This window comes from Labrus mixtus, chromosome 5 (genome assembly GCF_963584025.1).
Source record: "Labrus mixtus chromosome 5, fLabMix1.1, whole genome shotgun sequence".
NCBI lineage: Eukaryota > Metazoa > Chordata > Actinopteri > Labriformes > Labridae > Labrus > Labrus mixtus.
In genome coordinates, this window is record NC_083616.1 from 19,005,756 (window position 1) to 19,018,268 (window position 12,513).

At 40.5% G+C, this 12,513-nt stretch overlaps 1 protein-coding gene across 1 annotated transcript; it reads left to right on the forward strand.

The window, feature by feature from the left end:
- The first annotated feature begins 57 nt into the window (after positions 1–57).
- rnft2 (ring finger protein, transmembrane 2) lies at positions 58–11,464 on the forward strand. Its single transcript, XM_061038399.1, has 10 exons — positions 58–152; positions 304–381; positions 571–1,094; positions 1,205–1,281; positions 2,101–2,201; positions 2,534–2,687; positions 6,815–6,964; positions 9,845–9,910; positions 10,059–10,160; positions 10,387–11,464. Exons 2-10 carry the CDS (start codon positions 335–337, stop codon positions 10,519–10,521), a joined length of 1,356 nt encoding a protein of 451 aa, XP_060894382.1. The 5' UTR covers positions 58–152; positions 304–334; the 3' UTR covers positions 10,522–11,464.
- Positions 11,465–12,513: the final 1,049 nt, after the last annotated feature.

Genomic DNA, 12,513 nt, shown 5'->3' on the forward strand with positions numbered 1-12,513 from the left:
ACGTCATACAGGAAGTTTTTTTTTCTTCTCCTACCTGCTCGCTGCTACCCCGGACCCGTCGGAGCATCTTTTTTGCAGCAACATCAGCCCACTTTCCCCCCTGCAACCAAATGATGGCAAAACCTGCAGGGCAATTCACAGGACGTGTTCAGGTACATTATTATAAATTGTTCTCCAGCTTACTTTAAACAAACAAAAAAAAAAAAACATGAAACGCGACCAAAACATAGCAGAAGATAAGATATAACCGTAAGCTGGCCTCTGTGCCAGGCTGTCGATGCTAACGCTTATTTGCATTAGCAGGGTTGAACCATGTGGTGAGGAGCGGTATGCCATGCAGAGGAGACACAGCAGCAACACGGATGGCATGCCCTCTGACAGGTGAGAAAATAAGCTCTCAGAAGCAGCATAGCTTCTGTTGTCGTTCTTACAACAAATTGCCCAAAGCAGGTGGGTACCCTGCCCAAAGGAACAAAGGCAACAGTACAGTCTGTTGGATTGTTTTTCATGGGAAAGAAAGATGCAGCTCTACTGTAAATGAAATAATCTCCCTCCTTTTTCCCAACTCAGGAGCCGAAGCCAAACTTTGGGATCAGAGAGCAGTCTGGATGAGGGTGGCGTGTTCGACTGCCTGAAGCCCGACTCTCCCGCTTCACCCCAGCAGATGTTCTCAGGCCTGGTAGGTGTCCCCTCCAGCTCGGTCTCCTCTGCCCAGTTCCAGGCAGCTGGCTTAGTTCTGGGCTCTCCCCCTGAAGTTTTTATCCAGATGACCGCATCGTCCAGGGAAGAAGGTGGCCCTCATCGTACAGAGGGTGGACCTTTTCTTCCTCGACCGCCCCCGCACCACCACCACCATCATCAACATCACCACCACTTCCACCACCAGCCCCTTCAGCACAGGACCTCCTCACTGCTCCAGCAGGCCACCACCGGGGCCGCCTCAGAGAGGCACAGCTCCAGGGAGGAGACCCAGGAGGACCCGTCAAACCCTGCTCCGGCCCTGTCTGAGTTAAAGGCAGTGGTAACGTGGCTGCAGAGAGGCTTCCCCTTCATCCTCATTCTGCTGGCTAAAGTCTGCTTTCAGCATAAGCTAGGTATGCCAGCTTGTAGAGTCATAGTGTTCATGGTAAATACTTACACAAAAATATTACTACTAGCATGATGAGGCCTGGTATAGTGATTGTGTTTAACCTCTGTTCTGCAGGGATTGCTGTGTGTGTTGGCATGGCCAGCACATTTGCCTATGCCAATTCAACATTGAGGCACCAGGTTTCGCTACGGGTAAAAAAACAAAAAAAAAAAAACCCTAAACTATATTAAATACTGTGCTCAGGTTTTGAAATAAATGACACATTTTGAACATTTCAAATGTTTGCTCAAACCCAGGCTTATGCTTATACACAATAAGAGCCCTATATCACATCCAAGCAACTGTATTAGCTAGTTTCTCAACAGTGAATATTCCATTTCTCACTTAGAAACGACTTTTTTTTGTGTTTAGCTGATGTACTTGTGCCCATCTTTGCCCCCAAAGGATGTTTTGGTCTTCAAATAAAGTGTAGATAGTTGCATTGACAATGCAGTGCCACTCTGAGGAGATAATATCATTGACCAATAAAAGCATGGTCTAAGTTAAAGGTGTATTATTTTCATTATGTTTAAAGGCCTCATTATTCATATAGTGTCCACTGTTAAATACAGGGATGTGCAGCACTTGTCCTACTCCTCAGTTAAAAATGGGTGCATTTTCAGGTTGGGTTGTTGATGGGACAGAGGACTAGGAGACAGTGAACTATCTCCTACTATTGCCCTGCTCTAACCAAAAACTCCTGCCCAAGCCAATCTTATGGTTATGAGTTCACACTGTGATTGGTTTAATTCATACATTCTAAAAAAACATTTTGTACCTCACACCTACCCCTTGATTGTTTGACTAGGGCTCTAAGGCTTATGTCTTTGAGGCTTGAGTTAATTAAGACTAATAAGAATTGAGGGCAACACAATGGTATTAAGTATAATTTTGGGTACATATGTATTGTACTGTTGCTGAATTTGCTGTCTTTGTCTTAATATATATATATATATTTTTTTTTTTACCAGGAGGAACGTTCTGTATTTGTTGCTCTGTGGATCCTCATGTTCCTCACAGGGAACATAGTTTACATTTACTTTACGTTTAGTCAAGAGGAGCTACACAACAGGTAGAGTACAAACACGTAATTCTTGCAGTAGCCGTGTGTTTCTTTGCCTGCCATCTTTGGTTTATGGTTACCTTCATGTATTTTTTTTCCCCATTATTTTTGAACATGTGTGTAAGCCCTTTCATTTTTACATTAATTTTCTTTTAGGGAGTGCTCCTGTTCTTGTTTGGTCTTGTCCTGTGAGTATTTTGTGTTCATTTCATTATTTTGTTTGTTACATTGTCCTGAAAACATTTGCATTGCTTGTGGTTCTATCATCCTGAGAGAGAGAAAGAGAGAGAAGCAGACCTGCCAATAATAAGTCATCCACTGTTCTTATTTCCTTCTCCTAGCCTCATGTTTGCCAAGCCCAACCTTAACAGCTTTGACTTCTTCGATCTGATCTGGGCCGTGGGCATCACTGACTTTGTCCTGAAGTACTTCACCATCGGCCTGAAATGTTTGGTTCTCTTTCTTCCCAAGATTCTCCTTGCCTTCAAATCCAGGGTAAGAGATCAACAGTAATTCCTGTGAGCCTTAATACACATAAAGAAGATGTAACTTTTAATATTTCCATTTTCAACCTCTTTCACACACATTAGACATTTATTGAATATGTGTAGGGCTGCAAAGATTGCTCAGTAAGTTCCTTTTTTAAACAACTCAATAAAACCACCATTCAAAATATTAATAATAATTTCACTTATATCACTTTTATGACATTGTAACAAAGTGTTGTACATATATATATATATACATATTAAACCAAATATACAGATTACCTTTACAAGGGAATGTTAAAGAGAGATCCTAATGAAGTTTTTTTGTGAGCCACTTGGTTCAAAGATAATATCTGGTTCTAGCTCCCCGAATTGGACGATATCCAGATATCCTTTGTTTTATAATAACATAAGCTCATAACTGAGCTTCTACAAAACCCAGAGCCCAGAACATCACTTAGTGCTCTTGTGATGTCTGTCATTTTATTGGCACTTTAAGTATAACCTATAAAACATCCAAATGAACGGGCCGCAGATGGCCTAGCGGTTAGGTTGTGCCCCATGTAAGGAGGCTATAGTCCTTCAAGTGGGAAACCCGGGTTCAGGTCCAGCATGTGTCTTCCCCACTCTGTCTCTGATTTCATCCTCTATCCACTTTGTCCTTTCAAATGAAGGCTAAAAGCTAAAAAAAATTAAAAAAACATCTTGAAAAAAATAACAACATCCAAATAATATCAATCAACTTAATTCATAATAAAGATTATTGTTAATTTAATACATTTATGTTTCCGAACTACAATGATGATTGTGGCTTTTTGCACATACAGTTCCTGTCTAATCGTGCCAAAATAAAGTTATCAAAAGTTTGATCTAAATACGATTTTCTCATGTGGCTATAACTCTTCCACTTCTTGCAGCTGCTTCACAGTAACACTATCAAAGCACATAAAGATTGTTTTAAACATGTTACTGAATGTGTAGACCAGGACAATCTAATATGGCTTACCTGAAATTGCTTTGAAACTGAGTTTAAGCTTATTGTTCTCTACCACATTCACGTGTATCCATAACATGGCAACGACAGTGATTAGGTTGGAGGAAGTTCACTGTCAAAGTTGGGAAACTTAGTTGAAAAAAAAAAAAAAGAAGCCGCGCTAAACTATGATGAAATACTTCACTGGGTGAAGAAAGCGCTAAAGGGTCACAGTGTGAAACTGTTTTGTATTCATAAGGTTTTAAATGGTCCTCCTTACGTGAGCCTGTGCATTTGGGAGTCTGTGTGGAAGCTCAGTCTCGCCTGAGGCTACAGAATATGACTGCAAAAACAGACACACGCTCACACGCACAGACACACACACAGATAGAGTTTGATTTCAATACAGGTGCAGTTTTAAGCTAGTATTCCTGGTGTGTGCTTGTATGTGTGCTTGTGTGTCTAGAGAGGGTGGGGGGGGGGGGGTTACAAAGTATTAGGATTAAATTTTCCACTGATAAACAGACTTACAGGCCTGTCAGAACCACGGCGGACAGCAACTGAGCTCATTTGCCCTCGAGGGGTTTACAAGAGTGAGGTCATCCCTCCCTGGAGCTGGACCATTACCTGCAACCTCCACTCACCCACGCAAACATACACACACACACACAGAAACTAAACCAACATGCAGGGTTTGACAGCTTTGATGGGACACATGTTGAGTTTACACACTCTCAGATTGAATCATTGCTACCTTTCACTTGTTTCATTTAGGCCTAACAGTCATGTCTATTCTGAACTCCTATGAAGTCATATCATTGGCTCGTGCACTTAGTTAAAGCCTCCAATGGCAGACACACTAATGAGCCTACATAATCAGTGCAAGTCTGCACAAGCGATAGCAGGGACACATACGGAGGTTCAATGGCAGCATGTTTGAAGAAAGATCATAATAACTGCTTGTGCATTTGTGTGATGCCTGTTACCTGTGAGTATTGTCATTGTAGTTTTGCAAGCGTCTGAGTCTTTTGACACCTGCAGTAGTTCCTCAGTTTGGTCAAATTGATCTCTGGTGTATTAATTGTTCTGTTGATGTTGCTCTTTGTGTTTTATTTTTTTTTACTTTGGCCTTGAACAAGGTTTAAAGGCACAGTGATTGTTAAACCTGATAATTGTTCCAAAAATATCAAAAAAGTGAAAAATGGCTCTAACATGTTTTGAGAGTTTAATGTTTTATCTTTCAATTTGCAGTTTTGTTTAACAACCGTCCAAAACCCGATATATATTCAATTCATATATTGGTCCTCAACCTCTTGCTATAGTATGTTTCTTGGCTTCTGGAAGGGCCAGTGGATATCAGGATAACTAACCACAGATATCTGGGCCGGTCTGACTTTCAACTTTACATTCAAAAATGGAGTTGGATTATAGAAATGACATGATGTACAACTCAAATGTTATCACATTAATACATAAATATCTGTTTTAGATAGATGAACTAAAAGCAACATCAGTAAACTTCTTCACTTCTTTTGTTTTGCAAATTGGTCAATATCAATCAGACAATAAATGGAACCTAGATAAACAGTAGTGAAGGAGCAGGACGCATCACATTTCATATCTTGTTTCATGTTAGTTCCCCAGATAAGCAGTAGGTCAAGCACAAACAAAACTAGCAGTGAGATTTCTTTTGTTTGCCGACAACAAAACTTCTCTTCCAACCTTTTAAAGATTGTCCAGTAAAATAGATGTGATGTGGTTTGGATCACAGCTAGTTTTGGGATAATGCAGCAGAAAACGATTTAAATGTCCAAGGTAAAACAAATGTATCCTTACAGTTACCCCCCCAAGGAAAATAAATAAAGTTGCACTAATAACAGTCTTGCAGATTAACATGTAAAGTTATGCATTTGTGTGTGTGGAGTCCTTGAGTCGATAAAGAGATCAGACAAAGTAATGAAACCAAGCAGGAAACTACTCAAACAAGGCCTGCAGTAGAGCTTACTCAAAGTCGTTGGCTTCTGTCCAAACTTTAAATTTGACAGTTTTTGCGTGGGCGTGATGGGCACTGTGGGATATGAGGCTGTGGGGACAATAAGGAAGATGAATTAGCCACTAGCAGAGGTCTTCCTCCCCTACCAACCTGGATGCTCGAGGCTCTTTATCCACTGTCATCAATCTTTGTCAGCCAGCATCCAGGAAGTCATTATGCAAGCTGGGATGCCATTGGGGCCATCAGGGAATCAAGTCTGCCTCCATTTTGGTCACCTCTGTTTTTAGCCATCCCCAATTCACTTTCCGCTTTTTGTGACAGTGTGAACTCAGAAGTTCATTTCTTCTCTGTGATGAGAGGGGGGGAGAGGGGGGGTGTTTTAAAAGCAGCTAGTAAGCCCCCGCAGGGCTGGGTTTAATGTGGGCACTGGGTAGCAGGTGGAAAGAGCCGCTGCCAGTTTCCCTTGCAGTGTGGGGAAATTGCCTGTACTGCTGTGAAACTGTGGAGCTCTGGATGGCAGCCATGTTTGGGCTGGAGGCATGCTGGTTTAAGCTTTTAATACCGCAATGCTCTTGACTAGATAGAAGAGTCCCCTGAAGCCGTCAAGCTCTTTCTGCTTTTTGGACAGTAAGTTAGTCGATCAAAGACAGAATACAGTCTTGATTTAGAAATCTTTATTTTGTTTTGACTGGTTATGAAAAAAAACAAATTATACTGATGCCTCTATATGACATACAAAAGAAACGGGACCAATGTGAAGAAGATGGACTTTTTTCATGTAGATGCCACCGCCACCAAGTCAGTATTGTTGAGGCTTCCAAAATCAACGCATAAAGTTCCTCAAAGCAGTTTTTTTCTTAAGAGTGGAATCATTGCTTTTTGTTTTGTTGATCTTTGCAAATATGAATATTTTGGTATTTAAATTATTTTGTGTTTTTTTTTGAGTCCTTAATGACCTAATGTTCAAGCACTGTTGCAGGAGCTTTGGAATGAATGATGTCATTGTTGTGTTAATGACAATAACCTTCTTTTACTTGAGCTATGAAAGTACTTAACAGGCACTTTCACAGTCAGTCTTGTAAGCATTTTAAAAAAATAGAAGTTTGATTGAAGCGTCTAAACAGGTCTCCTCTGCTATTATGGTCCTCAATTGTGTTTGTCTATCCAGGGAAAGTTCTACCTGCTGATCGAGGAGCTGAGCCAGCTGTTCAGGGCCCTGGTGCCTATCCAGCTGTGGTACAAGTACATCATGGGAGAAGACCCGTCCAACAGTTACTTCCTGGGAGCCACTCTAATCATTATCTACAGCCTTTGCAAGGTAACATGTGCCAGAGTATCAAAATAACAATCTGCAAGTATAGTCTACAGTGTTTCCCCTACCATTATATTAGGGGGGAAACACTGGTCTAAATCCCCCTATAGCATATAAACCCTACATTATGAAACTGTTTGATAGAAGTGGCAACATCATGATGATATTATTGATGATTGCTCTGAGGGAATTATATGAGGCTTTTAAAGTGTGTTGTGATAGTGGTGCTAGGCTGAAGCTCACTGGGTCATTCAGGTGAAAATAATATCTTATTTGGGACATGAATGTTTGCAAAAAGTTTCATAGCAATATTATTATTGATTTACGTCAGGTATTTTACTGTTAACATGTTGGCTCCGTGTTTGTGCTAGAGTTAACTCCATGGGTTATTTAACATTAATTAGGGCCCATCCACTGGGGAGCAGGAGCCCATGCTGAAAATATTATAGCTGTAAGATTTGTTTAAGCATTTTAGCGCCTGTAGCAGCATGTGTTCAAGGACCGGCAGTATCAGCTTCCTTCTGGTTGGCCTACCACTTCTGACAAGACCAAAAATGTCTCAGGAACGATTGAAGGGGCAGCCATATTGCTTTTCTCAGCCATTTCTGGTACACAGACGATGATCCCATGACTTTTCCTGTAGTGCAGCCATGAAACTAACATTTTATTTTGTTGTTTCAAAATGACGTGAGTAATTGTTGGATGAACTGCCATGAAATTTGGTACAAAACAAATCATGTTTCCCTCTGGATGAATCCTTAAAAACTTTGGTGAGTCCCTGATTTGACTCCTGACTCCTCTAGATAACCTTCATCTAGCCAATATTGAGTTAATTTTACAGAACTAAAGTCCCTCCCATCAACCTCATCTGTTCCCTAATCGCACGGTGCTAGGTGGTAATCATGATACCTTCTGGCATGTTTGCATGGCAACATTAGCATTTAGCTCAGACTCCTTTTTTAAGAAGGGTAGAACTCTTTAGAATACTCATCGTTCATGGAAAACCAGCTAAGCAAAGTCTGGGCACTTTTTCTGCCACTTCAAGTAAAGCTGGCGGTAGTCAGACAGCTACACTTCTGAACAGGAAGTTGTGGGTTGTTTAAAAAATATGTGTAGAGACATGAGTCAGTTTTAAAGTAGTAGTTCAGTAACAACGTAGAGTGGGATGTTAAAATAGTGAAACTTTGCGGAACTCTGAATGATGCAATGGTGAATTATCTACTCACTAGTGTTGTCATGTAGCGTGTTACAAATATAGCCCAGGCTTCTTCTAAAACGTCGGTGAGTAGGCGCATCTTACCATTGATAAAGGAACTGCTTTTAACTGGACAACGTGAACAGTTTCCGGGGTGTGTGTGTGTGTGTGTACTGAGGTGCAGCACACTAGTGTTTTCCAAGATCAGCTCATATCAGCCGTGCGTCAATATTGAAATCAGCTGATGTGCCGGATGTGCATCAGTTGTCGAGTCACGTCATGCTTGTCATGCTGCTGTGTCACAACACGGTTACATTCTGGTGGTGGTGAGAGGAACATGCTTTCCTTTAAAGGAAATGATAACATCTGCGAATTCTAAGAAATCAGGAATGTGGGACAAGTGGAAAGGATCAATCCCAGCTGCTTTATTAGAAAACCATTAATGAGATCAGAGATGGTACATTCATTAGCAATTTCTCTCTTCTTCTGAGAATGTGCTATCCTGTTGCTGTTTTGGAGTTTTGAAAAAACGCTGTAAAGTTCTGCTTAATGATGTTGCAATACTATTTTAATTCTACCGACTTTGTTAATTCCTTGACTTGACATTTAGTGTCCCTGTGGGTTGTGTGGTTTTAATTTAATGTCTGCACAGCTTTTGCATTGGTTTTTTGATGTGTGGTTCAGTTCATGTCTTTTTTTTAAGAGCTTTTCATCCAGCCCCATCATCAGGTCATCTGTTTTGATTCATGCTAACCCTAACCCTAACCCTACTATGCTGGACACACTGCTAAATGTGCCTCAGTCTTTCATACTACCACATATGAAGACTATAGAATAGAATATTTTAGAACGTAAAATGCTTTCAGAGTGGTACCACACCTGAAACTATATACTGTATTATATCACCTTAAATTCTGACCATTCCTAATGAAAGAATTGTTTTTAACTTGAAATAAAACATGAGATACTTGTGCCCTAATACATAGAATAAGAGTGCAGTGGGGACCCCCTTTATGCCCTGCAGATCCATCGCCTAACCCAGGGATTCCCTAAGTAACTACTTTTTTGTCTATATCTTATCAATAATGGGTACAAAAAAATGCAATTTTAAATCATTTTCAAATCTTTATTTGTATTTGGATGACATCTAGCAACACCCCATGGGGTCCTCCTGACCCCTATGTTGGGAATCACTGACCTAACCTACCATATGGCCCTTAGTGGCGATCACTACCCAAACAGTCTGGCCCCCTTCGATAGACCCAGCGCTCCGCTTATGTGAGCTGTGTTTTACCTCATGGGCATAAATAGACACCACAACCCAAACAGCACTGCAAACTTCTACAGACCCGGGCTCTGTTTATCATGCTAGCCAGGCAGGTATTAGTGACAATGCTGATACTACTACCTACTCTACCACATGGCCCCTAATGCCCCCCACCACCCAATCGTGTTGATAGATGGGCAGCAAGAGCCAGGACATCACCAGGGTTGTCAAGTCAGAACCTCCCTTCATTGGTATTTTGTCAAGACCCCTGTGTGAGGCTTAACAGATAACCCCTGCATCCCAGAACCCCCACTCCTTGGCCTCTAGCATGGATGCACACTGCTTTTGAACAAATGTTTAGAGAGATGTGATGACATGATTAGACTCATAAAAACTGATGTGCGTCCTCTCCATTGTGTTGCAGTCCTTTGACATCTGTGGACGTGTATCCGCCATACGAAAGGCCTTGGTCATGCTCTGCAGCTCCCAGGTCAGATTTAGATTAAACCTTCTTTCTTCACACGTCTGAAAACACAAACAGATTTGTGCAAATTTGCATATATGCATCGAGAATTCAGAATGAATCTTGTGAAGTAGTATATCCTTTTTATATGTCGCTCTTTTACTGCCTCCTCCAGAGTTATGGAGTCAGAGCAGGCAGTCAGCAGTGCAGCGAAGCAGGGGATGTTTGTGCAATCTGTCAGGCTGATTTCAGAGAACCCATCGCCCTACTCTGTCAGGTAAGGATTCCTAAAATGACTTGATAAAGGGTTAATAAATCTGTGTGTGTTACAAAGGAACAGATACTAATCTAAAGAGTTTCTAGACTGAAAAACAGTGTTTGCTGCCCTCTCTTGTCTCAATTTGAAGTCTGCCTAACCTTTTGATCACAACCAGCATGTTTTTTCCTTTTTTATACTTCTACTGTGCTTATCGGTCGATGGCGTGCATTATGTCCCTCTGCAGCATGTTTTCTGCGAGGAGTGCCTGTGTTTGTGGTTCGACCGGGAGAGAACATGCCCGCTGTGCCGCTCCACCGTCGTTGAGACCCTGAGATGCTGGAAAGACGGCACAACCTCGGCTCACTTCCAGATCTACTAAGCTTTGACAACAAATCATCAGACAAAGAAAGATGTGATGTGATTAATGCTGGTTATATGTATCTTTGATTATTTATTCCGGTTTATCTTTGTTTGGTAACTCAATAAGGTTAAGCATAATTATGCAGAGGCTTTTCAAACGATTAGAAGAGAAAAAACGAATCACATTATTTTTCTCTGTGGACAAATGGAGCATTATTTAAGGTCTCATTCACAGCCTTATTATCAGCATGGTATTAGTTTGAATAGGAAACATAAATCTGGACTAAAGTCAGTTTAACTATTAGATTCTTGTCACACAGTCATGCCAACAGTCACATTTTGTTTACCTGTAGACTTAGCCGCTGTTGTAAACTGTGATTGTCATTCACAGGAAACATTCTAAGACAAAGTTACTTAAAGCGAGTTTATGATCAAATGCTGACCGCATTCACTCTCCTTGAAGTAAATGCCGTACTTTGTATGATATTATTTATGGTATTTTCATGGTTGTGTATATAATCTTTTTTTTTTTTCAATGAGTATTGAACATTTTTTTTGTTTATTATGTGTTTGAAAATGGGTTACTCTTACGTTGATCAAACAAAATATCAGGAAGTCAAAAAAATCCGTCCAAACAAATCGTTTAGTAATTAATAATGTGATTTAAATATTGAGTGATAAAAGTGAGTTGGTGTGTAACTTTTGATCATCCATTCTGTAAACAGCACATCCTGTTATAATGTTTATTGTGAGATCCAGGCACCACAAGCAAAACCCATTTTGTAGTTTTGTATCATGACTGGTGCAGAAATTGAAGTTAGTTTTGCCTGTGCGTACATTTGCTTATCTTCAATTATGCAAGATGTGTTAAATTTGTTTCCTATTAAGGGCATCATGAATTATTTCTTTTAGAATTATTTCATTTTGGGTTGCATACTAATAAAGAACGACTTCAAAGTGCAGTGATGTCACCTGGTGTAAATTAAAGCACTTCAGCTCACTTTATAAAAGTGTGTTTCTTTGTTAATAATTTATTTCAGAAAGTTTTTTTTTTTTTTTTTTAATTCCAAATACTAAAAGCCATTTGAAATATTTAATCAGTATAAATAGCACAAACTTTAAAAAAGACAGTTGCATTAATCCGGCTCACATTACACTGGATATATAAAACAAAGCTTATTTCCAGAAATCACAGACAGCATCAACAGCATAGCTTCCTATGCACAGGTCCTGTATCATATTTATGTTTCAAAAGCACCTTAACACTGCCCCCAACAAAGAATGCTCAAGCACAGGACAATGTGTAAACATCATCTAAACACTGTAGAAAACATCTAGAAAACATTCATCCTCCCATCATTGACATGTGTACATTATAGCTTATGTAAAAAATAAAAGTACAGTGCATTGAGAAGCTTAAAACCGGGTCTATGTAAGTGCATTTTGGATGCACTTCAAGGTCAAATCAGTTTTAACTCCTTTGCGATTGACGCACTCACATTGTGGGAGGTGAAAATTCAAAGCAGTCCTATTAGTAAGCTTTCCCCTCCACTCTACCAGGGGAGGATTACATCACCGTTTTGTAACTGGGATGACAGAATGAGAGAGTCACGCAGGGGGCAGAACGTGCAGCGGACTGACTGCAGGGCTGCTGGGGTTCAGTGTGTTGGCTCTTTACGCAACTCAGTGCATCCACATCAAGCCTGAGCTGGTCTTCGTGACACTTGAAGTTTATTCAGACATAGAGTCCTGACCCTGAAACGTGCATTTAATCCCGATTCCTCCTCCTCATCGCTCGGCCTTTCTTTGCTGCACACCGCCTCTTGCATCGCATCCTCCGGCTCTTCTGCATCTCCATCTCATAGTGCAAATAATATGAGCCCCTTCCTCGTGCATGGTCCTGAAGGCACCTCCTGTATAACATAAAATGTATGATCTTAATTGATTAAGGCCCACATAAAATGAATTATAATAAATCTTAGACGAATAATGGCAACGCTGTTAAAAAAAA